This window comes from Delphinus delphis, chromosome 10 (genome assembly GCF_949987515.2).
Source record: "Delphinus delphis chromosome 10, mDelDel1.2, whole genome shotgun sequence".
Classification (NCBI taxonomy): domain Eukaryota; kingdom Metazoa; phylum Chordata; class Mammalia; order Artiodactyla; family Delphinidae; genus Delphinus; species Delphinus delphis.
In genome coordinates this window covers 100,867,969-100,893,881 of record NC_082692.2, presented here as the reverse complement: position 1 = coordinate 100,893,881, position 25,913 = coordinate 100,867,969, and the positions used below count along the sequence as shown (strand labels likewise).

Below are 25,913 nucleotides of genomic sequence, written 5' to 3'. Positions count from 1 at the left end.
CAATTCGAGGGCAGCTGACCAAAAATTAAGTGCTTTAATACACCAGGACACCAAGTAAGAGACAGGAGAGAGGGCAGCTTTCAACTCACACGTGGGCCCAATCCTGTCTCCAATGCTCACCAACCGAATGACCCTAAGAAAGTGATTTAGCCTCTCTGAGCTTCAGTACCTGTTTTTATTTTATGAGAACTGAGCAAGGAAATATATGTAAAACAGCTGGAATGGTATGTGGCACATGACTGCCATATTCCCCAGCTAACAGACCTAATGAAAACAGTGCTGCCAGGAGTCACTCACGTGGACCAACTCTTCACTGTCTCTCGCAGAGTAAATAGCAAACCTTCTCTCCAGCGTCGTCTGCAGGCCATCCTGCTCATTGGTTGAAAGGTCTGCATTAACTGTAAATGTTCCAATGAACCTGGAGAGAAATCAGGCATTCCTCTGCGTCAGATGTCAGGGCAAAGAGGAACTCTGTTCTTCTACAGCCAAAACACAGAGCGGGGTGTCTTGGGAGCCCCGCCTGCCAGTGCCCCTCTTCCCAGCCTGTCTGGCCAACTCCTGAAGACCCAACTCACACCCTCCCCCTGGGGAGCCTTCCCAGCCCCTCAAGGAGGATCTGTGGAACTGACCTGCACCCAGCCTCTGAGACACAAATCCTACACTACGCTCTGCAGCACAGGCCTGAAGGCCCTACCATTTCGCCAGGTTTGACAGGTAGCTGACGTCCACGTCTTGAGGTGGCACTTTGGTAAAGCGAGTTGGGACGATGGAGAGGCCGATGGCACGCAGATCTGGCTGGTTGCAGATGCTATTTCGATAGAAGCCATTTGCAAGCAGACACAGAAGGTGAACCTGGGGAGAGGGAAAAGGGAAGGCTGAAAACCAGTGGGATTTTTGCTGCCAAATTCAAAGACGTTTTGCGGACAGGAAATATTTGTTGTCATTTCTACATACAAGAAAGTAAAAATACTAACGCTGCCATCTCCCAAGACTCTGTCTTTCATCCCCTCTTCTCTCTAGGTACTCCTTCCCTCAAAGAAACAATCACATCTCAAAGCTGCAAAATACAAACTTCCTTTTTCTCAAGAGGTTTTATCTTTTAGAGGTACTGATACAGCCTGAAGGATTTGTGGATGAAATGTTACAAAGTCTGGTGTTTGCTCCAAAAAGGAGGAAACGGAATGGGGGAGAGCCGCTGTCGCAGCTGGGATGGGATAGGCCGTGTGCACCTCAACCCCACCCCGGTGTGTGTAATGCCTCCGCCGCAGACCCACACGTGTCCCCACGCCTGCGCGCCACCCCAGCCTACCCCAGCCTTCCCCAGCCTCCGGAAACAACCACGAGGCTGTCTGCTCCTCCTCCCACTCAGCTTTGCATCATTTCCCCTCAAGGCAGTCCCCCTTCTTCCTGCCTACAGCCGGCCTGCTGCAGCCCATGCTCCGCCCTTCTCCCCTCACTTAAGCTTCACATCTTGGAGTCATAGTCATCCTCGCCTTTCTTTCACCTCCAACACCAAGGGGTAAAAGAAACCCAGCCACCCGGCTCGGCGCCCAGGCCTGTGAGGGCGCCAGGCCAGCTCTCCCCTCATCTCTCCACCCTGACTCTGTGCTCTTTGCACCCCTCGGCTTCTGCAGCTGCTGCAGGCAGTGCCCCTTCCACCCTCCGCATCACTACACTCTCCCTAGCTGCCTGCTGCCGGTCAGAGGAAAACCAAAGTCTGCCCTTGCCTCACTCTCCATGGGCCTCCAGCGCATGCTGCCTCCTAGACGCAGGCCCCCGGCTGTCCCACCAGCCCGGCCACCACTCGGCCTTTCTGCGTCTCCCTGTGCCATCCTTCCTCCTGACCCGCCCCATCCTCTCTCCTAAATGAGGCCTTCCTCGGCTACTGAGGCCCACACTGATCTCTTTCCTTGTGCTATGTCTCGAGTCTCCCTGTTTTGATGTCTTTCCTGTTCCCTGTGTGAGATCAGAAACTCCTGAATGGTAGGAAACAAGCTTCATGCAAGTCTCTCTCCCCACAATGCCAAGCACCTTGCTAAGGCCGCGGTGTATGTTCAGGAAGTACCAGCTGAAGCCAGAAGCCACAGCAACTTTAGCTGAGATCAGAACCAACGTTATTAAACAGCTGAGAGAAGGGATGGGAGGACAGTGCCTGGTATTAGCCCCTGCTGCCCGCCCGGCACTGAGCTACGTGCTTTACATGTGCTATCTGCTTACTCCTCACGCCCATCCCCCCAGGCAGACACTGTTATCACCCCCACTTCAGGACCGAGTCAGAAACTCACCAGGTCACACAGTGAGTGGAAGCCCAGAGGCAGGGCTGACGGAAAGCCCAGTTCCCCTGCGTACCGCCCTCCTCCTTCCCTGCCGTACCTTGTGTGTGTCCTCACGGACTTCCTTATTGAAACGTTTCATCATCCTCCGAAGATACGTCTCAAACTCCGTTTTTATCTTTTCACTGCAATGCACATTGAAAACTCGGAGGATGAAGGGTCAACGCCTTTCAGCTGCAATGACTGAGGCTGTGCTACTCAGCAGACCTGCAGGCTGGCTGTTCCCACTCCTCCTTACCCGCGAGCCCTGGCCCAGGACGTTCCCTCCCCTTGCTCGACCTGCGCCCACCCGCCATCCAAGCATGCTTCAGAGCCCGCCCTCCAGGACGTCCCCTCTGACTATTCCGCCCCCAAGACTGACCGGCTCCTCAGCACACACTGCCTTACGTCAAGTTAGCGCACGCTTGTTTGTGCGATGCTGTTCTGCTGTAAAATCTCTCTCATGTCTGTGTCCCAAGCATCCTGAGGAAAACCTGAGGCTTCCTGACTGCTATTGTCTCCCTCCTTCAGGCCTAATAACGTGCCCATCACACGGGGGCCTCAGGAACCAATTAACTACCAGGAGACGCACTCCATATGGCCGGGCTGCCAGGGGCTGCCGAGGGCCTGGGGACCCTGGAGAGGAGTGGGGGCCCCTAGCTGCAGCAGGCACTGCCGCAGGCCCTGCAGTGACATGGGGAGACGAACAGCAATGCCGGGTCAGCCTGAGGGACGCAGATCGTGGCGCATCCACTCACAGCAGAAATGTTACTTAACCTCTCTGAGTCTCCGGCTCCTCATTCGCACACTGTCCTAAAGACGGAGTAAGATGACGGGCAACCTGCAGAGCCCCTGGCACACCTCCTGCCCTAGCCAGGACACAAAGGTGTCTCCTTCAGTCCTAAAGGTGAGCCCAGGGCTCTCTCCCCTAACGCTCCTGACAGCTCTGACACTCAGCCCGGGTCTCCTATGTGTTTTTCATTGAGGAGCAGCTGCCAGTGATGATACGTGACAGAAACTAGAAGCAAGTGCTTAATCGTACCTTCTTTCTCTTGCCTTCACCTGCTCCGGTGTTTCAATTTCTATCTCCACGGGCTTCACGGGCAGAGCGGATGTAGAGAAGGCTGCGCTTTCCCCCACGTCACCCGGCACGGGCTCACTAACTTCTATAAACAGTAATTTTTAAAATCAATGATAATAATTATCGTTATAATAGATACTGTACCAAACAAAATCGAGGTTCTGCTGGGACGGAGCAAGTGAGGAATGGGTGTGAGGTAGGAAACCGTAGAGACCATGTTCTGAGTTCCTAGGAAATGCCAGGCCCTGTGCTCTTACAATCTAACTGTCTCATTAACCTGCACAAGAACCCAGAGAAACAACCCTCAGAAGAAGAACCTTAGGCACAGAGATAGCGAGGCGAATTAGATACAGACCCCTGGTATCATGGAGCTAATGCTCGTCTGTGTGTGATTTAGAAGAGACTTAGGGAGCAATTTCCTATTCTCTGTATCACTATGGTAACGCTCACAAAAATTTGCTTTGTAGAGAGGCATGACTTCCCCATTCAACTGTAAACTTGTACTGAATACACAGCAAGGCATGCATCTTCATCTTTCTCCGCTACACTGCTTATAAACACCAGCTGAAATAAATTAAATTTGCTGAACTGTGAACTTCATTAGCAAAGTTCCTTTCAAAGCAGCTCTGGGCCTAGAAGCAATGACACCCCACTGGCAATGACAATACCCAGTGCCAAGACCTTGGTTTCTATGTACCTGTTCCTACTAAAATGAACCAGTGCTTCTTAGAGAAAAAAAAGGCCAATTCCAGGTGTGCAGCAAGGGAGTATAGAGAGATCCTGGAACATCTTATTGTGCCAAAGAACAAAAACATTCTCAGAAACTAATGAAGTCATGTCAAAAGGACTCTGTAAGGTAGCTAGCTCAAAGGGGCTCCTGCTCGCCAAATGTGGGACAATCCAAAGATCAGAAAATGTAATGATGATAACTGATAACATTGAATTTTTAAGTCCATAGTGATACCCAAAATAAATAAATACAATTCTTAAAAGGCAGAGCTCTTCTTTACAGATCAAAGTCAGCTAATAAATATACATGAGATGACAGAATCAAAATATTTGCAGTGCTCAATATAATAATCTTTGATTCAGTCAAGATCATTGACGCTTGCTAAAACCATTAAGTAGAAAGTGACTGGGGAACAGGATATTCACACAGAATCAGAGTCCCACTAGTGATGGTAAATTACAAAAGGAAAATGTACCTTTACATTGGCACAATCAGGCAGTACCACAGACATGATCAAACTTAGCATCGGCAGCGGTACAACCTGACATTAGATGCCTCTGAATGGATGCACTGTGAAGTACAAAGCTCTGAAGTGTTCCTGCCAAAAAATGTTTAATCTAAATATAACTAAGTCTTTGGTCTCCTTACAGTTTGTAAGGAATCCAGGGGGCATTCAAACAAGGTTCCCACCATCACAAACCACAATATGAGACATTCTACAAAACAGGAGGCCAGGACTCCACCAACACAAAACAAAACGAAACAAAAACCCAGTGCTATGAAAAGCAAAAAAAAAAAAAAAGAGAGAGAGGAAAAACAGTTATAAAGGATAGTTTTATAACAATTAGGGACTTAATTTAGGTATGATAATGGTATTTCACCATGCAGGAGAATGTCTTACTCTTAGGAAATGCATGCTGAAGCATTTACAAGTGAAGAGTCAGGATGTCTGTGACTTACTTTCACGTGGTTCCACAATGCAGATTTACAGAAGGAAAGATGCTGGTACATTCAAACGGCACAATGGTAAAGTTAATGAGTCTAGGTGAACAGTGTATGGACTACATGTTCAATTTTTTTGTAGGTTTGAACACTTTCAAAATAAAAATCTGGGAAAGAAAAGTCACGCTAGGGATGGTGACATTAGGGGCTATGTATTGTATGTGATGCACCAGGCCCAGCACATTTTCCCACAACAACCTGGAGCCTAGACTGTGCCCAGCTCACGGTAAGCGTTCGGTGTTTACCAACTGTCACCAGTGGAAAAACTCAGCTCGGACAGCTGGAGTTACTCACTCACCCAGCTGCACAAGTGGCAAAGCTGGCCTCTGAGCCAGGTATGAGCACCCGCAAAGCCCGGGCTCTATGAGATGATGCGGCTTCTCTATCTCACGATCCCCTCCATGGAGCACCACCAGAGGAAGAGAATATACAACGTTCTTTGCTAACCTGGTCATGACTTTTTCCTTACATCAAAAGCAAGTCCCCTACTGCAACTTTGTTTTTATTAGTTTCAAAAGAAAAGGACAGGATTGCAGTGACATGACTCCAAACAGAATCAAACAGAAAAACAGCATCAAACAGTTCTGAGAACAGAGGAAGACACTTTACCTTCTACCTCTTCCCAGTCCTCCTCACTCTCTTCCTCGTCGCCCCCTTCACCCCCACCTTTGTCCGCAGCAGCCTCTTTCTCTGGACAGTGCACCTTCTTGAGGGCACTCGGGAAGTCCCTGTGTAGAGATCACAGGAGGGAAGATGAAGAAAAGCTCAGACATCCTAGGGCTATGTTTAAACTAAACTCAACTGTAAGGACTCCTTCTATTTACTGAGAAACTGTTGCAATTAGTTGATGATTTGTGAGCTTTGAGCCTCACTTCCTCCATTAGCCCGGGTCTCAAGTTCCCATCAAGATGTGCTCTGATCACAGGTCGCACACTAGATGTGCTGTCAAAACAGGAGGAACATGATGAACCTACAATCTAGAGCTGTGTGAAGGGAAACAGCTGTGTCTGTAAATGATACAGGGCAAGTTAGAAAAAAACCACAAAAATAATGTGAATCCCAGAAGTAAAAGCTGCGATGTCTGTGTGCACACACGTGCAGCCAGACGCCAGAAAGAAGAGGAGAGAAGTCACATTTGCGGATCCTACCATGAGCCAACTCAGAAGATTGTTTCCCCACCTCTGGGAAATAAGATGAAAGGAGACCGAGGTTGGTAGAATTTTAACTTCTAAGTAAGTGGGGATGTAACTGAACACAGGTGTGTCATAAGGAACACGGACAACTGGAAGGGTAAGGAGAGAACTACGTAGATACGGAGCTGGCTAAATACTGGCTCAAGAGTCAACGGTTGCTAATATGCAATAAAATTGTGCAAATTCACACATCAAATATGTTCAGGGAATTGAGTTACTTACAGCTTTTGTAAGACTGGACACATGGTATCCAGTGAGAATATGAGCCAAGACTTTAGCACAGACGTTTAAAATAACAAGCCTCAGGCTTCAGCTCTAAAAAGACAAACACTCCCTTTTTACCCTGCCACTTCCTCTCAACACCACAGCAACAAAAATGTCCCCTTAGAGTAAAAGTGGCAGAAATGGCAACTCTTAACTGAGAGGGAAAGGGGGACCAGAGCTTTCCCTGGCAACATCCTGGTCTATCTGTTTGTGAATTTCTATGCAGAAAGAATTCAACAAGTGCGGAGCGGCAACTGGGAAGCAGTAAGCTCAGAGGCATTCGCAGGAAAAGTCTAAGAGATGAACGATGGTGGAAAATCCACACGCTTCCTTGCGCTCCTTCCCACAGCTGCCCTGTCCTGGCCTACTTTCTGAGCCAGGACTGGAGGTTGCTGGAAAAGCTGACACTAAGAGTGAGGGTTTATTTCTGAAACAAAGAAGAAACGACTGCCTCTCTGTTTGTCCTCTTCCTCCCCCCTCCCCAATTTCCCCAGGAGGCAGATGATCAAGTGTTGATTGTTCACCACATATTAATATGTTCATTCACTGTCAAAGGCCCTGCCCTAGACACCACGGGGCATAAACAAATGAACCAGTGTGGGTCCAGCCGTCTGAGCTCACAGTGGTATATGGCACGGAAACAAGTAAGTGTAACACAAGGCGGATCAGTTACACTCTTACGAGATGCAGCAAGAAGTCCGAGGAGGAAAAGGGGGAGGAATCAATTAAGACTGTGGAGGGGATGACTTCTGCTCTGCATCTTGAAGGTGGAAGAAACCGTTCCAGGCAGAAGGAAGAGCGTGAGCACGTGTCAAGTGAAGGAGGGAAGTCCAGCTGGGCAGGGGCGGAGTGCACCTGAGGAGAGCAGGACAGGACATGGCCAGACGTCAGGGAAATGCCTCGTGTATGAAACGTCTTCGTGTGGTATAAAGAGTACTGGACCAGGAGTCAGAAGACTGAGGTCTCATCCTGGTTTTGGCCACCATCTAGCTGTGTAACCACGAACAAATCACTTTCTGAAAGCTGTCATCCTCATCTGAAAAGTTTGGGAGGTAAACTATATAATTGCCAAGACTCTTCCCAGCTCTTACTAGTGGTCTGAGCTCTACCTAGAAGAGTTTAAAGATCCCACCTTTTCCACAGATCCCAGTGACAAGCAAAAGGAGTAGGTTTTCTTAGTCACACTTCCCTGATGGGAACAATCAAGACCTGCTCAAGAGGTTTTCAGCCATCTCACCTGGAATCTTCCCCATCACTGAGGGCTTCATCCTTAATAACCGGAGGGTTTTCGGATTTAACAGTCACTTTGGCCGCTTTCTTTCTTGCTGGACCATCTGCTGGGCCCCCAGAATCACCGAAGCCTCTCTTCCTCTTTCCTCGTGAAACTTTTGAGCGAACACTCTTCTTTGGAGGTTTCTCATCTTCGAAGACATCTAGATGACCACACAGAACATGAGATAAGGGACAAAAGGAAAGGTGGAGACACTGTAGCTTCATGGGCAGGGTCATGAGAAGTCCTCTCTGGTAACCTCCCTCTAAACCTCTGTCACCATCCCATGTTGGGTCAGCAACCAGCTTTCAGCCTCTTCCCACCTCCAGCCGGTCTACACTCTACACTCCTCCTTTATCAGCACTGTATTCTACTCCTCCTAAGACTACAGACACACCACCACATGACTCATACAACCTAAACTGCAAACCTTAAATTTCAGCTAATATCCAGCAAGGAAAATTCACAATCCATTAATTAACACCTTGCTTATTTACTACCTGCCAAGACTAATTATTTATTTTAGGGATAATCCACTCCTATTAAGTGAAATGATTCAAGTTCATAAACATGTCCGAGTGTCCAGTTTTAGCACAACTGATTTCTCCTAATCTAAGTTCCTGTCATCTTTCAAACCCAAACACTACTCAAAACACATACATTATGAAATCTTTCCAGTCTCACCTCAGTGCCACTCTCAGTAAACTTAGGGTTGGAATGAGTTAGCAGTAACTCAAAAATAACTTTATTTTCTCAAAATAATTATTGTTTCCTTTTTTTGTTAAAGGGAAATATAAAAAATGCATAAACTGTTGGTTTTAGTTCAACTAGGGTATCTAAAAGCATGGTCTGCTTATTAACATATATTACTGTTATATATATTTATAATATGTATTAATATGACAGGGAAATATTTTCTATTTTATTATAAATATATTCATGCAAATTATCTTAAATCATCTTCTTTTGCTGCTGCAGAACTCTGCTTCAATTAACTATGGAAAATAAAAATACCCTAGCCTTCACTGAGGTTCCAAAAGGAGCTGCAATATTAACCTAAAATATCAAATTAATTCATTCCTTTCATCTATGGTTTGTCCTGCTGACTCTCTGGATAGGTATTTATATTCCCCAAGAATACAATTTTGCATGGGGAAAAAAGACTCTCCCTTTTGATCTAAACAAAATCATAACTTAATTTTAATAAATTTCACCTTATAACAGCATTTGTTTTAATGCTGGTTAAAATCACTGATTCAGTTCTGTTTCTTTAAAATGTTCTCTAAAAGGAGAAATTTATGCATTCCCAGGTTTTAAACATTTTAATGGAAACAAAATATTTCAAAATTAGTTATTTATAATCTGGAAACAGATTTCTTATTTCAAGGCCAGAATTTGCTTAAAAGTTTATTTATGACTTGACAGTTTCGTAGGGCACCCTTAAAAACAGGATTTCTAGATCTTACAGTGGTTTTTAGCCCTTTGTTAATAAGCAAAGATGTTAAATAGTCCACTTTACTAATCTAAAGATGCAGGTGGGAGGTTGCTCCAGAAGCACTATTTCTTCCTCACCAAAATCACTTGGTTGGTTAAAAGGCACAGCTGTGTATTTTTGTGTTTTGAAGAGAGAGGTTGAGGAGTTAAAAGTGAGAACAAGGGAAATAAACTGTGAATCAAAAAACTGTTCATAGTATCATTATTCATAATATCCAAAATTTTTAAAATCTGAATGTCTATCCATTAGACAAGCATCAGGTATGGTACAGTCACACAATGATATGTAATTCAGCCATCTTTTAAGACAAAGGAAAATGATATATGATAAAATGCTAAAAATGCAAAATTATTTTAATAGTATACTTTCTACTTCACACAAAAAAATACACAGACTAGAAGGAAATACACTATTATTTAGTGGTGGCTGTTTCTGCATGGCAGACATACGGATGACATTTTTTTCTTTATTCTTTACTGTTTTTTTTTTTGTTTTTGGTGCCACAGTATCAAGAGGCTATTATCCAGATATTCCATGCAAATGGAAACAAAAAGATAGCTGGGGTAGCAAGACTTGTATCAGACAAGACAGACTATAAAACAAAGTCTATACTAAAAGACAAAGGACGTTATACAATGATAAAGAGGTCAATACAAGAAGATATCATTCATAAATATATATGAACCTAACATAGGAGCACCTCAATATATACAGCAAATATTAACAGAAATAAAGGGAGAAATTGACAGCAGTACAATAGTGGGGGACCTTAACACCCCCACTTACATCAATGGACAGATGGTTCAGACAGAAAATCAATAAGGAAACAGTGACCCTGCGACTTCCCTGGTGGCACAGTGGTTAAGAATCTGCCTGCCAATGCAGGGGACACAGGTTTGAGCCCTGTTCTGGGAAGATCCCACATGCCACGGAGCAACTAAGCCTGTGTACTACAACTACTGAGCCTGTGCTCTAGAGCCCGTGTGCCACAACTACTGAAGCCCGCACGCCTAGAGCCCGTGCTCCGCAACAAGAGAAGCCACTGTGATGAGAAGCCCACACACTGCAATGAAGAGTAGCCCCCCACTCGCCACAACTAGAGAAAGCCCGTGCACAGCAGCGAAGACTCAACACAGCCATAAATAAATAAATAAATGGGGGAAAAAAGGAAACACTGACCTTAAATGACGCATTAGACCAGATGGACTTAATAGATATCTGCAGGACATTCTGTCCCAAAACAGTACAATACACATTCTTTTCAAGTGCACGTGGAACATTCTCCAGGATAGATCACATGCTAGCCCCAAAACAAGTCCCAACAAATTCAAGAAGACTGAAAATGTATCAAGCATCTTTTCCAATGACAACAGTATGAAACTAGAAATCAGTGACGGGAAGAAAAAAGAAAAAAATACAAACACATGGAGACTAAACAAGATGCTACTAAAGAACAAAAAAAACCAATGGATGAATCATGAAATCAAAGAGGAAATCAGAAAATACCTTAAGACAGTGAAAATAAAAACACAATTTTACAAAATCCACAGGATGCAGCAAAAGCTTCCTTCTAAGAGGCAAGCTTACAGCAATACAGGCCCACCTCAAGAAACAGGAAAAAATCTCAAACCACCTAACCTACCATCTAAAGGAATTAGAAATATTACTCAGCCATAGAAAGAATGCAATTTTGCCATTTGCAACAACATGGAGGGTATTATGCTCGGTGAAATAAGAGAGAGAAAGACAAATACTGTGTTTTTGCTTATATGTGGAATCTAAAAAATAAAACAAATGAACAAATATAACAAAACAGAAACAGACTCAGATACAGAGAACAAATTAGTGGCTACCAGTGGGGAAAGGGGTGGGGGGAGAGGCAAGATAGGGGAAGAGGATTAAGAGGTACAAAGGACTAGGTATAAAAGCAGTAAGTTACAAGGATGCAATGTATAGCACAGGGAATATAGCCAATGTTTTATAATAACTTTATATGGAGTAGAGTCCAATATCAGATCACTATTGTACATCTGAACTAATATTGTAAGCCAACTATAATAATAAAAAAAAAAAAGAGGCCATTTTCCAGGACTCTCCAAGATCTAGAGCTGTCTACTACAGTCAGCCCTCCATATCCCCCTGGTTCTGAATCCACAGATTCAACCAACCTCGGACTGAACTTTGGTTGAATCTGCAGATGTGGAACCCGAGGATACGGAGGGCTGACTGTACTACACTGTTACGTAAAGGATTTGAGCATCCGCACATCTTAGTATACATGGAGGTTCTGAAACCAATTCTCTGCAGATACCGAGGGACAACTGTCTAACCAGCCTCCTTGACCTTAACCAAGTAATTTCAGCAGGGCATGAATTAACCACTGGGGCTTGATTGGCCAGCCACTGATTTACTAAAAAAAAAAAAAAAACACCTGCTTAGAACTGCCAGCAGCACCTCACAGCACTAAGAATAAAATGCAAACTCCTTAGTTTGGTCTCCAACCTAAGGGTCCTACTCACGTCTCTCACCTCAATTCCAAAACATTCCCTCCTATGGGTCTTCAAACTTACTGATTCCTCTGTCCAGAGCTCTCTTCCCCCACAATGTCCTACAAAAGGCTCCTTCATTACAGTCAGTAATTGGCTCAAAGTGTCAAGTCTTCACACAGGAGTTCCTTGACCACTAATTCTGACAGCCGCTTCTTCCCTGTCCCCATGTCAGCTTTATTACAGCAACCTGTCCTACCTTCTTCATAGCTCTTATCACCATGTGAATTTATTTTTTAACTTACTTGTCCTACCTACCCTTCCCCAAAGATTACAGGCATTATGAGAGCAGGAACCTTGCCTATCCTGTTCACCGCTATAATTCCAGTGCCTAGCACAGGGCCTGAAAATAGCAAGTGCTCAGTAAGTAGCTGTTGAAGGAGTTAATGAACTACATCGATGAAGGATTTAACATTGAGATTAAATATGGAGAAACCAGAAGTGCCCTAATGGAAACAAAGATATAACGTGGAAGACTATTTTCTTTGTCCCCAGCTGTTAGAAGCAGCCAAGTGTCACGTTCATGTGCATGCACTGAGGTTCTGGTAAAACCCACACTATGGTGCTGTTAGTACACTGGAGAGTCACCAAATCAGTGTCACCTGCGGCCAAAACCACAAGCAAATTGCTCCTCTACCCAACCACATCAAAGCTGATAACTCTTCCCGGAAGCTACATTGGAAACTTACTGCAGCTCCACTGGCTCGCAGAGCGTGAGCGAAGCTTAAGTGCATCCTTGCCTACGTGTAGGCTGAATTGATATGAGCTACCCCATCTGATTACTTCACCTGGACCATACCAGGAGCCTTACGGGATGAAAATTCACAGCCACCCAGCAGGTTAGAATTAAGTTTCACAGACGAGGTCCAGTGAGGCTAAATTATTTGCCTCTCATATATAACCCAAACACATATAACTACTAAATGTTGGAGCTATACCAACCTGGTGCCAAGGTGAAGTGTTTAGCTGGGAGGAATGCTACCCAGGCTGGTGGCATTTCCAATACCTTTTGATTTCAAAAAAATTTTTTAATTGCCACGTATTCAGAATACATTCCCTCTGACTAGAATGACAACCCCTTTTCACAGCCGTTTGCTGAAATATTACCTATTCTTCAAGTTGCAGACCAAACATAACTTCTTCAGAGAGCATTTCCCAATTTCTCCCGATTATTCCTTCAGAAGTCAGAAAGCCTTATACCTTATCCCATGAAACCACACGCTGTCTTGGATATTTTTTTGGTAAATGTGAACACTACCCTACTCTGATCTCCAAGAAACCTCTATCTCCCATGTCACCTAGCTCGTGTGCAGCAGACATTAGGTACTCATAAAATGTTATAGGAATGAGTCAACGAATAAAATGGAACTTGTAGTATTAACTGTGAGGTAAATCACCTTTTAAGTTTAGAAATGGTTACCATTTGACTATTTCCTAATGAATGATGGCCTTAAAATATGTACAGAATCACAGAATTACTGAATCTATGTCACAGGAGCCCTTGATGGTGACCTAGGCTAATCGTCTACCCAGTTATATCAGGTACCCCAGAAATCCGTTCTACAGCATGCATTATGCAATTATTTATAATATTTATTGAGTACTTAGTATACGCAGAGAAGGGGGGAGGACAAGATAGGATACAGCAAAAAAATAAGACATGTTTACATAAGCTTAAATTCTGGTAAGACAGGTCAAAAAGGAAGCAAATAAATGAACAAGATCATTACAGATGTGGCACAGGCTGTCAGAGCCTCTGTCACGAGGGGTACCTGGGAGAGACCACCTTAGGCAGGATACTTGAGGAGTGCCTGGGTTGAGACCTGGAGGAACATAAGTGAGCCACGGCAAAAGCCACGGAAGAACGTTCTAGGGAGAAGGAACATCAAAGGCAAAGGCTCAAGTGAAAAATAACAGCGTATCTGAGGAACCAAACGGAGGCCAACAAGGAGGGTATCTGGCAAAGAAGACAGTGGTAGCAGACAACAGAAGAAGCAGGAGCCATATCACGTAGGATCTTGTAGGCCATGGTGAGGAATCTGGATTTTATGCCAAGAGCAATGGGAAGCCACAGAGGATCTGAAGCAGGAGCATGGCAAGATCTGATTTTTTTTTTAAGATCACTTGCGCCGCTGCATAGAGAACTCTTGCCGTGGTGAGGGATGAAAAGAAGTAAGGAGGCCAGTGAAGAGGCAATCGCTAGTCGCTCAACTGAAAAGTGAGGGTGGCTTGGGCAGGGGGTGCGGCCACGGGAATAAAGAGAAGTGGAGAGATTGGAGATATGGTTCTGAGGTTGAACTAACAGGACTTGCTGAAGGACTGGAGGTGTGCGTGTAAGGAAGAGGAGGAGTCTGCTTAAAGAAGTGAAGGGATCAATTCCTGAGAAGGGGAAAAGTGGGGAAGGGGCAGGTTTAACTGGGGAAAATCAAGAGTTTTACTTTGCCCAGGGCAAATATAAGAAGCCTATTCGATATGCACGTGAAGAAGTCAGGTGGGATCCGAAGCTGGGGCTCTGAGGTGAGATTTGGCTGAAGGTACTATTCAGGAGATCAGCACACTCCAGCACTCCAAGTCCTGGTCCGTTCGTCTGGTGGGGACACAAAACAATCGCAGTGCCTCTTGCCTATGCACCCTCTGCATCTACCAGGAGGCCGGACTTGATCCTGCGGGTGACGCGGAGCAGGAAGAGGCTGAGCAGGGGAGCTCGCGGTCCGGCCGGGCTCCGCGGAACCGCTCAGGGCGCATCGCTCCCGGCACGGAGGGCAAAGGCGCAGCGACGTCGGGGAGGCCCGGGGCAGCCGCATGACGCCTGCCTCCCGCGGTCACCGGAACGCCGTCTCGCTGGCCCAGGTGGGCGCGGGGCTGCCTCGCCCGCACCTGCAGGAGGCCGGCCTCGCCCTCCCCCACCCGGCCTACCTCCCGCCCTCCTCCAGCCTCTCCCCCTAAGCCCGGCTCGGCCTCGCTCTCACCCGCCTCCTTCTCCTCGCGCCTGGCTTTGCTCTCGCCCTTGGCCGTCTGGCTGCGTGACTCACGTCCCCGCGGCCCCCTGCCCGCGGCCACCTGGCCGCGCAACTCGCTTCCCCGCGGCTCCCTGCCCGCCGTGCGCTTCCGAGCCATCTTTGCCTGGGCAGGACTGGCGGACGCTGGACGTACCTCGCCGCCAAGGGACGCAGCCCGCGCGCTGGCTCCGCCCCCAGGCGGGGCGAGGCGCGGCCACGCCCCCTCACTGAGACGCCAGGTACCCAATTCCCCCCGCCCCAACGTCGGCGCCCCTGATAAAGCTCCGCCCCAGCCCCAAAGGACCAATGCCAACTGCAGGAAGCAAGAAGCAGCAAAACCGATTATTTCTACTTCCGGTGCATTGCGTCCTCGCCTTTCCAGAGACCGGAGGGGGTTCTCGTGCTCTCGCGAGAGGCGGGAAAGAGCGCAGGGTTTGAAAGATGGCGGATGACGTGGACCAGGTGAGTGTCTTCTGAAGAACTCGCTTCGGCGCGGCTTTCCCACGCTCAGGCCTGGCTCTGCCCCACTTTGCCTGTCAGGGTGGCTTTCTCCAAGCTGACGGCAAGGTGGCCAATTACGCCGCCTCTTTCTGGGTCTTCACGGCCTTAATCTGCCTCTTGGTTAACCGCGCCTCCTCCCAATTTTGCCTGAGGCCCTGAGATTTTTTTTCTGTTCGAAGTCCGCTGGAAACTAGTTATTCCTCGCTCTCGTCGCTTCCTTTCTCTTGAGTCTCACCTTTTTCCGTAGGGTGGGGAATAATTATCCTTGCCTGCCTCACGGACCTGTCGGGATTCTGATAGAAAGCCTGATAGTACAGTTAAGGAGTTGTTATCGTTACTGAGCGCAGCAGTTGTTGCAGTCAACAAACACCTAGTGAGCATCGTCTTTGTGCGGTTGGACACCGTTCTGAGCACCAGGGACACTGGCATTGACGTACGTGGTCCCTGGCCCCACTTGAAGTTTATATTCGGGGAAGGACGGGTAAAAAGTAAACATAAGTGTGCGCGATATGCGGGGCTGTGATGTGGTATGAAGGTAACAAGCAAGGAACTGGTATTCAGAATAACTGATGGTCCTGCAGGCTTTCTCACCCGCTCTCCTTTCTTTCCAAAATGCTCTTCCTCAGATATCTTTGTGGATCAGGTTACAGCTTGTTCAGCTTTCTACTGAAATCTCATCTCCTCAAAGAGGACTTCTCTGGCCACCTGGCATCAAACGGCACTCTCCAGTCTGCTTTATTTTTCTTCCTAGCATGTTATTGGTTCATATTAAGTATATGCTTCTTTATTTAATGCCTGTATCCCCCAACTGGAATGTGAGTGCCTTAAGAGCAAGAGTTTTGTTCACTGTTCTGTCCTCGGGGTTTAGAACGGTGCTGGAAACACTCAACAGATACTTATTGAGTGAATAAATCGAATGATCAGGGAGTCCGCTTTGAAAAGGCAGTGTTTAAAACTACGGGATGAAAAGGGTGGACAGTGGGTAGTAGGGCACAGTCACGTATATATCCTTACAGTGTTATGATTACTTATTTATATGCCTCTCCCCACTAGAATGAACTTGAGGGCAGGGACTGACTTCTGTATCATTGTAATCTAGTATTTGGTTAGCTGGTCCTTAACAAACACCTCTTGAACTGGGGATGGGGACTACGTGAGTCAGTATTTTTTCTTCTTTTTTTTTTTCCCCCTTTTACTCTATGTTAGGGCTGTAGAGCCTGTAACATTAAGTCACCTTCCTCCACTGGCCTTATGTACTTACTGAAGCAGCTCTCCTTGAATAATCTTATCAGCTCTCCTGGCTTCAAGCATCCCTTCCATATGCACCCCGGTCATCCTAGCCTTGGTCTCTTTGAGACTTGTTTCCAACAGTTCTTTAATAGTAATAAAAAGAACCGTTTATAAGTACTTTTCTGTTTGCCAGATACTATTTAAAATATATCAGATACTTCAGTTAAATACATTAGCTCTAATCCTCACAAGAATTATGAAGGGAAGATTGTGGATTCCTCATTTTGTAAACAAGGAAACTGAGAATTAGAGATGGCATGATTTTTTAATCCCAGTTCGTAAGTGTCAGAGTCAGGAATTGAACCCACACTGCCTGACTCCAAAGCCAATGCTTTCAACCAGTATTCTATACTGCCTGCTAAATATATTCATCTTACTGACCAAATGGCACCCTAAACTCAACTTGCCCTGTACTGAACTCATAATCCTCCCTCAAACATTCATCTCTGCTTAGCATTCTGACTAGTATGTGGTAGTCATTAAATGTAAGTTCTTCAAATTACTAAATGATATTTGAGATAAAACTGAAGTCTCTGAGAGAGTGACTCCCTACACACTGAAATGGGGTCAGACAGTTTGGATTTTGAGGGAACAGAGTGCCGTCATGATTATTTTGTCATGTAACTCCTTTCTGTGTACGTATGTTTCAGCCCTCATTGATCTAGCACTTACTCTGTGTCAGGCACTGTTCGATGCCTTCAAATATGTCATTTAAGCCTCACAACAACAGTGTTAGGTAGGCACTGTCGTTATACACATTTTGCAGATTAGGAGACTGAGGCATAGAGGGGTTAAGTAATTTGCCCACAGTCATGCAGGGCACTGATGGTTCATACACTTTACTCTCTAGTACTGTATTACTAAACCTGTTTCTTTTATCAGCAACAAACTACCAACACTGTAGAAGAGCCTCTGGATCTCATCAGGCTCAGTCTTGATGAACGAATCTATGTGAAAATGAGAAATGACAGAGAGCTTCGAGGCAGGTTACATGTGAGTAAATTTACTAAATCACCTTGAAATCAGATTATTTCCTTACCGTTGCTCCCTTGTCCCACCCCTTTGAAATGTAAAAACTGTCCACTGTGGAAGAGTGTTTGAATGTAGACAAGGAGGAGGTGGAAAGTCAGCCATATTTCCAAAAGCCAAATGCAACTGTGTTTTATTCATATTGTTAACATTTATTTCTCTTAACGGAAATGGTGTGCTTATTAAAGAATATTTTCATTTCTTTCATTTTATCCTGTTTATTTGTAAATAACATTTATTTGTCCTCCATTCTCATTTAAGTGTTCTTTAAATTACTGACATATATATAAATTTGTGTTTTGTTGTGAAAAATTTTAGACAGCACAGACATACATAGAGTAAAAGGGAAAGTGCCATTTCTTTTGAGTCTATAGTCTTTCAGGTCTTTTCTATATATCTACACATATATACAAGAATGTGTGTCCGTATGTATATATTTGCACTATATACACCACCTCTAAAAAAAATAAATGGGATCTTGCTATACATTTTGGGGATACCTTTCTTTGTCACTTAATTGTTCTTGGAAATTATTGATCATGAGTGCATATAAATCTCCTTTATTTTTTTAAATGACTGTAGAATTCTGTATATGGTAGCAGTGATATTAGGATTGTTTTCCATTTCTTACTACTATAAGCATGTTTATACATCGACCTTTGTGTATATCTGCAAATATTTCTATGGGATTGGTCCCTTGAGGTGGTCCCATTTATTCATGAAGAAAGTATACTAAAGGTTTTGCCTCCTCTTGATAACTCGTTACTTTCCTGAGTAAGTTGTTTTTATAACTACCATTCTACCCTAAAGTGATTAAAAATAGATACTTTTTATTGAGCATTATTTATATGCCAGGTACTGTTACTCTAAGTGTTTTGCGTGTAATATCTTATTTAATCTCTGTAACAATTCTATGAGGGTAGATACTCATTATCCCGTTTTACGTTTGAAGAAGCTCAGGCTCAGAAAGATGAAGTTACTTTGCTTAAGGTGACACAGCCAGTAAAAAGAGGGCCAGGCTAGGAACCTAGGCAGTCTGACTTGAACCCCCTCTTAAGTACTATGACTCTACCTAACATGAAACCTAAAGGTAGAGAACCTCCTGTGCTTGGAAAGGAAGTGGGGACCTAGTAGTCTTAAATTACAGAAAGGAAGAAGAATCCCGGGTAATGGAATAGTGGCAACTTCGCAGAGAAAAATAGAATTGAACTTAATCTCTTGGGCCAGTGGCAAGTAGACAAACACCCCAGGACAGACGTGTTGCCTTAACTCTTGGAGGCTTCTTCAGTTCCCTGCCTACACTCAATTGTCTCTGTACTGAATGACCCTCAACCTTTTGTTTTCTGGCCCTTATCTGTAGATCTTTGCCCCCGTTTGTTGCTTTGCCTAGCAGTTCCCCGTGTTGCTAATTGGCTATTTTTATTTTGATGTGAGCTGGTGAACCATTTAACACTTGGCTAGAAGTAAGCATAAGTGGGTTCTAAACAAGCCACTCCCTCCCTCCCACCCCCTGGAGCTTCACATTTTAGTACAATGCATGAGCCTTAGAGCTTGGATTGAGGACATCCCTGAATATCTGAGTTGCAATATTTGTCGATCGAGCCCACAGGTGCCGAAAAGCTGGTGTTCTGGTGAGTTTTGGTGAGGCTATAATGTGCAGGGTGTTCCTCTACTTACTTTACTTTGTGGTGTTTATTTTAGGACAGGGTGTGTTGAGTGACAGGGTCTTGTGCTGTTAGGAGACTGCATTGCTGTCATCTTAGCAGTTAAAGAATTTTATTTCCTTTACTGTATCTTTCTTGTCACGCTATTACAGATGGAATTGAAAGAAGTATACTGAGAGGTATATGAACTGGCTTTTTTTCATAATTAAATATTGTAAATACTTATGTGACTGCCTTAGATAACAAATAGGGTGGGCACTTTAAAAATAATTTCAAATTATTTTGAGTAATTCAGTTTTGACCATAACAGTTTTATATTTGTATCAGGTCAATTAAGTTAACATGGAGATGATTGGCAGAGAAACAGTATATTAGCACAGCAGGATTATTTTTTATTTGCATGTAAAACTTTGTGGTGTAAGTATTATGTGTTACTTGTAATTGAGTGATTTGCATATTATAAGCCCTGTTTATTATTTCCTAATTTGCTTATTACATTTCTTGGTCCCTCACCTTCCCACTTCAGGCCTATGATCAGCATTTAAATATGATATTGGGAGATGTGGAAGAAACTGTGACGACGATAGAAATTGATGAAGAAACATATGAAGAGATATATAAAGTAAGTCTTGCAGTTCCATTCATCGCTTTTAAAATGTCAGTTCTTCTCAGAATCCAACAGTTATTTATGGAAAGCCTGTCGTGTTTTGATACCTATTCATGGACTCAGTAGAGTGTAGCAATTAAAAAAACCAAAGGCATTGGGGTTGGACAGACCTGGTTTCCAGTGCTGGCTTGGCCACTTCCTATCTGGGGTACGTTGGACAAGGGAAGTACCTTTGCAGATGTAACTTCCTCACTGGTAAGCAGGAATACAGTCACTTCTGTCGTAGGGTTGCCAAGATTCGTTGAGATATGGCTGTGTAAGATGCCTCTGTGTGCTGGTGTATAACAGTAATACTGGACAGTGTTTTGTTTGATGTGGACTTACGTATCAATACTTACTAGAAACTAAAACTGAGAAATTTTTAAGATATTTAACTAATTAAAAATAATCGATTACATTTTGACATAAGTAACATTTTTATGAATAATAGCTATATTTTCTAAAACAAAATATTCAGTGAGAAGTGTCTTTGTTTTATGTTTTGCAAATGCTTGGCTTAATAGACAACAGCTAGTTACTCACATCTTTGTTTCTGCATTTAATCTGTTGCACTATATTGTGAATGTCACACAGATAGGTAGTTGGAAAGGGAGGAGTATTTCTTGTGGATACTTGCCTTTGATACTATACCCAAACTCAGCAAGCGGTAGTTTCTTAAAGGCTAGTTGTAGTGTAGAATCTGAAACTATATCAGTGAACTTTTCATTTTCTTGTTATATGCAAATTCATTGGTCTACCTTGCGCTTGGAATGGATTTTTTATACATGTGTGATTTTGTAACATCAAGCTCTGGTCGTTTGGAAAATATTGGTTCACTGCATTATGCAGATCTTCCAGATATTGGCACATTTTGTTGTTCAGTCTTTTAAGTATTGAGAAGCCACTCTGGCCCTCAGGACCGCCTGGATTCACATCTTGACTCCCTTGCTTACCAGCTATATAATTGTACCAGTTACCCAACTTGTCTGTGACTAAGTTTCTGTATCTGTAAAATGGGGATGGTAATACGACTCACTTCATACAGCTATTGAGGATTCATTGAGAGATTCCGTGAAAAGCCTTCAGGTGGCGACAGGCACATAGTAAGTGTTCACATGTCAGCCTTTTTTGGGTTTTGTGGTTCTGCTTTATCCCGGCTTTCCTCCTCTTTTCAACCACTCCCGACTCCGTGGCTAGTTTTCTTTCTCCTTCTGAACGTGGGATTTTTTTTTAATCTGCTTTTTTTCCCCCCTCAGATGTCAATTAGTAATTACTGTTTGTTATAAGCCATCAATCTGTAATAATAGTACAGCATGAAAGCTTGAGCTCTGGCTTAACAGATCTCGGTTCAAATCCTGGCTGCTGGTGATTAGTTATGTGACCTTGGGCAAGTTCTAGAAATTTTTTAAGCCTCAGGGACCTCCTCTGTAAAATGCCAATACAATAATTGTGCCTTCCTCCCAGGATTACAGGTTGCAGTGAATTTGGTGCTTGTAAAGCTGGTGGCAAGTGGTGATTGGTGGCCATTATGATTATGGATAAATCTGTGTCTCCAGCTTTTTTCTTTTCTGAACTTCACTCTCTCATTTCCAATATTCTTATTGAAACTATGTCCACGTTGGATGTTATCTCAAACTCAGTACATATAAAACTAAACTTCTGGTGTTCTTCACCTTCAAAATGAGCTCATTCTCAATTCCCTGTTTCTTCATGATTTTCTCAGTTATTTGGACGTTATATCTCAGAATTTTATATAACAAGTCAGCCGAAAACTTAGTGGCTTAAAAGTACACACGTTTATTAGCTCACAGTTTGTGTGGGTCAGGTGTCCAGGCTCAGCTGGGTCCTCTGCTTCAGGGTTTCTCACAAGGCTGCACAAGGGCTGGGTTCTCATCTGAAGGCTAAAGTGGGGAAGGTTCTGCTTCTAAGCTCACTTTCGTGGTTGTTGAGAGGATTCATTTGCTCGAGGGTTTTGGACTGAGAGCACCTCAGTTCCTTGCTGCAGGGCCTCTACCACTGGCAGCTTGCTTCATCAAACCCAGCAAGAGAGCTGGCTAGCAAGGTGGAAGTGACTATCTTATGTAACCTAATCATGATAGTGACACCCACTAACTTTGTAGATTCTACTAGTTAGAAGCAAGGCACAAATTTTACGCACACTCAGAAGGAGTGGGTTACACAAGTGGGCGAACACCAGGAGGCAGGGATCCTTGGGGGCGATCATAGAAGCTGCTTACTTGTATCTCCAGAAGACTATAACTGAATTAATAGAGAATCATTTCAGATGAAGTGGTTTCCATATGAAGGTAAGGTTGGAACTTTTTAGTTCAGAAGTATGACCACTGAGTGAGGGATTTGAGTAAAATGTATCAGTTATTTTGATGAGCGCTGACTCCTTCACTGAACTGGCTATGGTAAGACTAGGTTGCCTTTTGCAACTAGAAGGAAACCAGAAGGCAGTGCTGCTTCCTAGTAGCAGACAGCAGACATGATCCTTGTTTCTCTGAGAGTGATTCTCAGAGTGTGTTCCTCAAACCAGGAGTATGTGCACACCTGGAGTGTGTTAGAAATGCAGGTTCATGGGCCACACCCTGGCCTACTGAGTGAGGATCTCTGGGCATGGAGCCAGGAAACAGCCCTAAAGGTGATCTTATGCACATTGAAACTTGAGAACCACTGCCCTGAGAGTGTATTATCTGGGAAAGAGTTAGATGCATTCATGGATGACACATAAGTGTACTTGATTTAGCATACTACATTTATAGGTACTACTTGAATTTACTGTTGGGGCTTCTCCTTTTATGTTAGTTCCAGTACCCAAGAAGCTCATAAAACATGGTTCTTACATTTTTAAAAAGTTCTGAAGACATAGCTATTACCAATATTTTCTGCCTGTTGGAGAGAGAGTTCTTTGTCGGACCTGCATGTGGTCAGTTGTGGTACAGATTCGTGTAAGCTAAAAAGGATAAATTAATTGTCATTGCCCCACCCACCTCCACTGTAGCACAGCAGGGACAAGGATATCTGCTGCCATAAAAACTCCCTTTCAGAAAAGGAAAGAACAGGAACGTAGAGCAGTTACTGGTCCTTCGCACTGATGGATCCCCTGGGGAGGCAGTAGTAGAAGAAATCCCTTGGTTAGGTCATGTATGTCCTGTGTGATATTTGGGACATCCTAAAAAAAATTCTTTTTCATTTATCTATAATTCAAATTTAATTGGGCGACCTGTATTTTTGCTAAATCTGGAGGCTGCAGAACGTTCACAAAAACGTCTCACTTATGCTGGAAGACTCAAATTGTCCAAGGCTTTTTTCAGCCAGGCTATGTATGGGTTCTTTGGCAATACCATTTCTTTAAAAACTTATGACTTCACATATTTCTGATCTGTTTATTTCCAATCAATTCTTTGGGCCAGTCACCTCAAAGTCTTTTTCTGTACAGAACTTGTAGACACCTTTATTTCTTTAGTTCCTCACCTCTAATTTGTGTAACTACCTCTCCCACAAATTAACATTGACTACCTTGGGTCATTTGCTAAAGTAAATTTGGGTGGGAAAGGGACACCCTTAATCTGATCTTCCCCTCAGGGCTGAGCTTGTTTACCTGAGAAAATTTACAGGGCCGCTTTGTTCCTTAACGCATTTTTCCTGCTTATTGTCCACAGTTGGGAGTCTAAAAACAGTTGGCTTTTATGACATCATGAATGCTGTTTCTTGTAATCTCTACTTGAAAACCAGCTAGTTCTCACCTAAGCTCATCTCTTCCTTACACTGCCCTGCCCAGTGCATCAGGTTAACAGCAACACTACTAACGTTTGGCCTTTTCCAACCTCTTCCCCAGAACCTGTAGGTTTGGGACATCTTTTGGGCTTTTTCCAGCCTCTTCCCCAGAACCTGTAGGTTTGGGACATCTTTTGGGCTACCTTTGGAGTCAACGTTTACTTAATGTTTTGCCGAGGCATGAGAAAATTTCAGACCTTCCATATCTGTTTCCTTACAGCCTAAGGCTTGTTCCCTAGGCTAATGCAAAAGGTATCCATTCTGTATATGAGTGCAGTAGCACATAGAAGCAACACAGGAGGGCTTAGCACAGTAGGATTTTATTTGTACCCACACAACGGTCTTTAGTGAGGTTTTAGGTCGGTACGGTAGCTTTCTTCCAGGTGCTCAGTTAGGGACCCAGGCTTCCTGGCTCTGCCGTCCCCAGGGTTCTCCATAATCTGAGTCCATGGTCGCGGGAGAACACAGAGGCGCCTTTGTGGGAGGTTGCTCATCACTTCTGTTCACTTTCCATTGGTTAAAACCCAGTCAGTGGCACCATCTGGTTGGCAGGGAGCATGAGAAATGTGGTCTAGCTGTGTGCCAAGAAGAGGGGCAGAAAGGGCTGGGTGGATAGCGGACGCCTCTGCCCCAGTTGTGTTCCAGGAAAAGAAACAGTTAGTAGATGGTTCTTTGTGCCACAAAGGTAAGTGAACAGGTTTTTTAAGCAATTTGTTTGTGTTATGGTGAATCTGTGGTTTTTTGTTTTCAAATTTCTTTCTCGAAAAATAAATAATACTACTACAAATTTGTATAAATGTGTTCTGTGTTTTTTTTCCTCTTCCAGTCAACAAAACGGAATATTCCGATGCTCTTTGTCCGGGGAGACGGTGTTGTGCTAGTTGCCCCACCATTGAGAGTTGGTTGAAACAAAGAATTTATCCTGTGTGGAAAATAGGAGATTTTGTATGATTGCCTCTTTAAATGTAGAAGATACTCAAAAGAGAAACCGGCGTACGTTTTGATTTTAAGAAATAACCAAGAATTCTTCCACTTCTGAAATAAGTTGATTTGCAGATAACTCACAAATTCTTAAGCTAAATGGCATTTTTATTTTTGTCCAACCCTTCCAATAAATGTGATCACCAAGATGCAGAACTTTTTCAGGAGGTGATTTGCTCCATTGTTTTTTCGGACAATTTCTGGGTTTCTTTCTTTAAATTAAATTTGGTGTCTCCTTTTTTGATTTTTAATGCAGTCTCCTGTCTTGTGAATTCTTTCAAATAAGCACATGTGTTCCATTCACTTTATTTGTACACTTTTGTGTTGCATCTACTGTGTTTGCGGCACCAAGTTGAGTCCTGGGAACGACAGTTTTGTCCATTTGCTTCCCTTCCTGGAGTCTTCTGGAAAGGCAGTTGTTGAAGCCAGTAACTGCAGGACAGTGAGGTCAGGGCTGATGGCGTCATGCAGGTATGGGATGCCGTGAGAGCACAGAGAAGAGCACCATGGGTGGGCAGTCGTGGTGGTGGGGCTCTCGTTGTAAACACTGGCACTGCCGTGAAACATGGGAGGCTGGTTCTCTTTTCTCTGGCCGGGTTATTTCTAAGGCCAGGCTTCAGTGGTTGTTAATCCATTATCTAGCACAATATGCTTAACATATGCACAATATTTTAAGCCACGTGCAAGAAAGATGCTTTCTTTAAGGCGTTGTGTAATAAAGTTTCATTTTATTTCTTGTGCCTGTTCCTGCAAGTTAGTGGAGAAGAAAAAAACAAGTGTGGGCAAGCTGACAGATGCCTTACCTTACGTGAGTAGACAGGAGAGAACCACTCACTTCTGCCAGCCGCACTTTGTCCACAGGCTTCAGTAGTCCCAGGACGCAACCTGTTTATAGCAGCCTGTTCACTGTTGAAGGAATGGGACTGTGGTTCTGATGGTAGCAAGTGGTTGATCCTTTAGATCACCCTGTCTGAGTAGAATGCTTGCCTAAGTGCTGATGATGGTGATACATGTAATAATTGCCACCTTTTGTCGAACAGAGTACACCAGGCAAAGGCATTTTGTGTACGTCTTCCTATTTAATCCCTGCAGCAGCTCTCCCGCAGGATGTTACGAGAAACTGAAGCTCC

General features: G+C 44.1%; 2 protein-coding genes across 3 annotated transcripts in view; one reads left to right on the top strand and one right to left on the bottom strand.

Annotated features, from left to right (window-relative positions):
- The window catches only part of XPC (XPC complex subunit, DNA damage recognition and repair factor), a 35,152-nt gene extending 20,118 nt beyond the window's left edge, over window positions 1–15,034 (bottom strand). Inside the window, exons 1-7 of one of the 2 annotated variants that reach the window (XM_060023115.1) lie at window positions 14,863–15,034; window positions 7,820–8,015; window positions 5,735–5,853; window positions 3,355–3,478; window positions 2,374–2,458; window positions 695–852; window positions 298–418 (exon numbers count right to left, since the gene is read on the bottom strand). In XM_060023115.1, coding sequence (XP_059879098.1) covers window positions 298–418; window positions 695–852; window positions 2,374–2,458; window positions 3,355–3,478; window positions 5,735–5,853; window positions 7,820–8,015; window positions 14,863–15,010 — 951 coding nt within the window. In that variant the 5' untranslated portion in view covers window positions 15,011–15,034. The remainder of the gene's footprint in view (window positions 1–297; window positions 419–694; window positions 853–2,373; window positions 2,459–3,354; window positions 3,479–5,734; window positions 5,854–7,819; window positions 8,016–14,862) is intronic. The other variant, XM_060023116.1, reaches the window with a different exon arrangement.
- A 181-nt stretch (window positions 15,035–15,215) lies between these two features.
- Window positions 15,216–25,034, top strand: LSM3 (LSM3 homolog, U6 small nuclear RNA and mRNA degradation associated). Its single transcript, XM_060023120.1, has 4 exons — window positions 15,216–15,354; window positions 17,566–17,676; window positions 19,903–19,998; window positions 24,629–25,034. Exons 1-4 carry the CDS (start codon window positions 15,334–15,336, stop codon window positions 24,707–24,709), a joined length of 309 nt encoding a protein of 102 aa, XP_059879103.1. The 5' UTR covers window positions 15,216–15,333; the 3' UTR covers window positions 24,710–25,034.
- The last annotated feature ends 879 nt before the right edge of the window (window positions 25,035–25,913 follow it).